The sequence below is a fragment of the Loa loa genome (genome assembly GCF_000183805.2).
Source record: "Loa loa unplaced genomic scaffold supercont3.549, whole genome shotgun sequence".
Lineage (NCBI taxonomy): Eukaryota > Metazoa > Nematoda > Chromadorea > Rhabditida > Onchocercidae > Loa > Loa loa.
In genome coordinates this window covers 7,598-12,270 of record NW_018108729.1, presented here as the reverse complement: position 1 = coordinate 12,270, position 4,673 = coordinate 7,598, and the positions used below count along the sequence as shown (strand labels likewise).

The 4,673-nt window shown below is 28.8% G+C and overlaps 2 protein-coding genes across 2 annotated transcripts in view; both read left to right on the top strand.

Moving 5' to 3' along the window:
* Positions 1–140, top strand: part of LOAG_05736 — a gene marked incomplete at its 5' end in the record, with an annotated part of 5,942 nt that extends 5,802 nt beyond the window's left edge. Inside the window, one exon of the mRNA XM_020446957.1 lies at positions 48–140. Coding sequence (XP_020304741.1) covers positions 48–60 — 13 coding nt within the window. The 3' untranslated portion in view covers positions 61–140. The remainder of the gene's footprint in view (positions 1–47) is intronic.
* A 3,856-nt stretch (positions 141–3,996) lies between these two features.
* On the top strand, positions 3,997–4,365 carry LOAG_12799 (hypothetical protein; the record flags this gene model as incomplete). Its single annotated transcript, XM_003148311.1, has 1 exon — positions 3,997–4,365. A coding segment is annotated over one exon (369 nt), but the record flags the coding sequence as incomplete, so codon positions are not given.
* Between the last annotated feature and the right edge of the window lie 308 nt (positions 4,366–4,673).

Genomic DNA, 4,673 nt, shown 5'->3' with positions numbered 1-4,673 from the left:
TGCTACAGGAACTGTGTAAAGCACTTTGTCATCCGTTTCTCATCCAGGTCTTTGGAGTAGCATCATGCTTTGCTTACGATCCCAAGCATTTAGACACGGGTAAGCGCGAGTAATTGGTGGAGGAATGCTTAAAACAATCTGTGTAGAATAAATGAGTTCAGAAATTGTTTTTAGTCGTGATCCGCTAAGAATCAGTTTATTCATTCCTTCGCGTTCTTCCCAATGTCAGCTGTTTTTCTTTTTTCATGTATTTGTGCAAGGTTTTGAATTGTTCATGTCATTTTAATATGATTGTTACGTTGACTAGCTAAAAGTTCTTCGCTGTAAAGCGATGCTTGCCTCACTTCTTCGTCGGTGGTTGAAACACAATGATACAATGGTTGATATTGGGAACTATGACTGCAAGAGTGTATCAATATCAATATTGTGTTAAGCAGTGACTACGTAATCACATTTTTAGTGGAAGATGAGTCACATTTTGAATAACTGATGGATGTTAAGCCAAATGACTGATACTTATTGTACTGTATAGGATTTTTCTGGAAGTTCTCATAATATCCTGTTTTAGAGATTCGTTTTACAAGGTAGTATAATAGCACTTATTGAGATTATAATTGATTTCGCTAATGTACACCTTGTCAATTCAGTCAAATATTTAAAGGATTCCGAAACTTTCGGTTAAATTATTCCTATTAATTTCAGCTTTTTGCTGTTTTCTGTTCATTTTGCACTACTCTTCATTGTACTTAAAACAGAAATTAGCAGTATTAAAGAAATGTCTTGAACCGGTTGGTCTACAATATTCCTTGCATCTCTCTGGCCTTCTGCATCTGTATTGTTACTTTATGCTTAAATACAGCCGAAAAGTTTTTTTTTACGATATCTTTTGATCCTGTCTTTGAATTTTTGATTTCTAAACTACTCAAGCAAGAAATTTCTTTTTAGATATGGAATAATATGCTAATAGGGTAATACGAGGGAAAAATAAGGATGCAAGAGATCGATTTTTTTTTATACACGAAAAAATAGCACATGCGTAATTTGTTGGTTTCTATTGTTGTTTGTATGTGATGTTCCGAAGTTTTTATGGCATTTTTGGTTGCGTTTTAATTTTAAAACTGTTATTTGTCATTTTTGAAAAGTTTGTCTCTTTTTGACTACTGGTTGAACATCCAAAAAATTATCTTTGTGCAATCGATACGCCACCATCAGTTATCGTCTGTTCGTTGATATGCTTATCCTTTTTATACGTAAAATGTTGGAACAGTGTAAATCACATATAGAAACTTTTGCCATGCAGTTCACATTTAATCTTATTTTTCTTTATCGCACCTCTGAATTAATTTTTCCTATTGTATTTCTCAATGTAGTGCAAATAGTTGGGAGGGTTACAGTTGTCGAGAAATTTACAAAAATTCAATTTTTTATGATTTGAATTCATTAAGAAAATTTGATGGTTTTTTTTTTCCGTTTAGTTTTATACAAATGTTTGCAGAACTGTCTTTTCTATAATGCAAGTAAAGAAGTAAAGTATAGCTGCAAATCTTTCTGTGATTTTAATCTGTACAATCATTTTCAGAGCATAGCGTTGCGAAGTTGGAATGGATCTCCTTCTTTTGGCTTGCGCTTTTCCTCTGTCATTTAATCGTAATTTTTCTTGGTTTTTTTTTTCTCCATATTTATAAGAGAATTTAGTTGATCATTTGATGTGATCCATTGCTTGATTCATATTTTTATAGATGTAGCTTTTACCAGTATGTTTTGTTTTTCATTCGCTGTTTTTTCCTTTTTTTTGATCTCAGCGTAACGTTAAATATTGTGATACCACTCTAAATATCACATGATAATGTGGTCTTACCTATATAATATTGCGCGGTAAGGATATCTGGATTTATATTGCGTGACGATCACGTTATTTCATGATAATAAACATACATGAGAATTATTAGGTTTTCTCTTGTATCCATCGTTTCTTGTTATTACCGTTTTTTTTTTCTGACTATTGAAATCAGCTAAAAGTTTTTTAATCATTAAATTTAAGCCTTTCTTTTTTCTTTTTCTTTTTCTTTTTTTTCTTTTTTTTTTTTGGTTAAAATTGTAAGTACGGGGTCTTAATATTCTTTTGTATTCATGATTTTTGCTTTTTTTCTTTTTTTTTCCAATATTTTTCCTCATATTTTGCTGTGCAAAAATTTCATTTTTTTCAATCTATGATTTAATGATTTCGTTGGAATAAGTACTCAATATACCACTACTAAGTTTACATTTTCCGCAGATAATTCTATATTTTAAATGATTCAAGCAATGATCCAATTACTATTCCATGCTTCTTCGCATACATTAAACCATATATGTGTAACAATAATTAATTTTATAACCTTTTTCTTTTTTTTTACGCTAACAACAATAAATGATATATACTTGAATGTAATCCGGTGTATACAGTAAATGATACATGGATATCCAGCATTTTACATCAGTACAATTGCGCTTTTTATTTACATATACGGAACTGGTATGCAATAATTCATATTTATATCATCTGTCACAAAAAGAAGATATTGTATTTGATCGGTAAATAGGTTATAAATTATCAAGCATGAAGTGTTATCAGTTATTTCGTATTTATATCACTCTTTAACCCTGGCAAAATTATGTTTAATTGGCAAATAAATTACAAATTATCATCTATCACTAACTGATACTATCAGTTACGATACATTACAAGTGAACTATGAAAAGAAACTAGAAAAAATATACGATATAAAGCTAATATAATATTTTGTTGTATAGAGTGCAATTAGATGTTATTGTTATTTGAGAATTATTAACCATTGAATTGATAAGTGTTTTGTTATTTTGTTCTCATATCATACAATTATTTAATTGATTAATTAGTTAATCAATCGTTGCAATCTAGAAGTAATAGAAAAGTTGGAAGGATGATGATTATTTATTTTGAATAAATCAAAAATTAAAACTTACATTCTCCCCATATTAGCTTTCGAAGTAATGGGTAAAATGTGATAAAACTTATGTCAAATATGAAAAAATATATCATGTGCAAATTATTCAAATTTAAATTTGAAAAACCTTTGCTCATTTTTTTTCCATTTGATATCTAACACGAAATTTAAGCTCTAAACTTGAATATAAGTAAGAACAAACATCCCTAGCTATTTTTTAAGCATTTTACGATTTCAAAAGGTGAAATCAAGGAAGAGAAAATTTGGAATTTAAAGTTCTGGAAAAAATATTAAATGACAATTAATTATTTTTCTAAATATACAAAAATAATTTTGCAACTTTTCTTTTATAGCGAAATAATATATTCATTACATATGTATAACATAACATTTCCATTGCTATTTTTTTCCTATATGAAAAAATAATAAATAAAATTTTAGAGAAAATAAAATTAATATCCATCAATCTTTTCTTGACCAAAGGTCAATTAGGTTTTTTTTTATATGTAGCGACCAATGACCACTTTAGCTTTATTTTTTGCTTGCAACACACACACACATCACAAGATTCAAAAAATAAATGCATTCCGTTAATATGAAAATATACTTTGATTAACTTAATATACTTATACTATATGCTTATACGATATACTTATACTATATACTTATATACTTATACTATATACTTATACTATATACTTATACGATATACTTGTATTTGATATACTTGAGCAACATCATTTATAAAATTAAAAAAGAAGGAACATAATTTTTCAATAGCCCTCGTTACGGTTCAAGTTAGTTTTAAATCACTGCTCACGAACCATTCAATGGTCTATCAGTGGTCAACTAACTGATGGTCAACTGATGTTCCATGAACAATAAAAATTTGAACTTAATAAAAGTTAAGAATTTAATGACATCCACTAATAAAAATTTGATAAGATTTGCTCAAGTTTAGCATACTAATGAATACAACACAATAACTTTTATCATTTTTCATTTCTTATCAGTAATTTGAATTGTTACTTTTTCATCCATAAATAGAAACTCTCTCCTTCATCTTCCTCTTCCTCTTCTTTTTCCTCTTCTTCCTCCTCCTCTTCCTTCATCTTCTCCTCTATTCCTTGTTCATATATTTTCTATAAGTAATTTGAATTGTTGCTTTTTTTATGTAGAAATAAAAATTCTCTTCTTCCTCCCTCCTTCCTCTTCCTCTTCTTCTTCTTCCTCTTCCTCTCCTTCTTCTTCCTCCTCCTCCTCCTCCTCCTCCTCCTCCTCCTCTTCCTTCTTCATCTCCTCTATCTCTTATTCATCATTCATGCCAAAGAAAAGTGCAAATTTAACCCATCCCATCCAAATACTTACTTACTTCATCAATTTTAAACCAATGAAATGAATAAAAGTGAAGAAATATTTGTTAACAAAAATTGTGAATGTTTAAGAATTGCTTATACTGCTTGTTTATAAACTAACCAACATTTGTTGTGTGAGAATTTTAAACAAACTTTTTTCCTTTCCTTTTCTTCTATCATTCTTATCTTAAACTAACTGAAAAATTCATCTATCTATCCATCCATTCATCTATCTATCTATCAATATCTATCAATACCTATCTATCTATCTATCTATCTATCTATCTATCTATCTATCTATCTATCTATCTATCTATCTATCTATCTATCTATCTATCTATCTATCTATCTA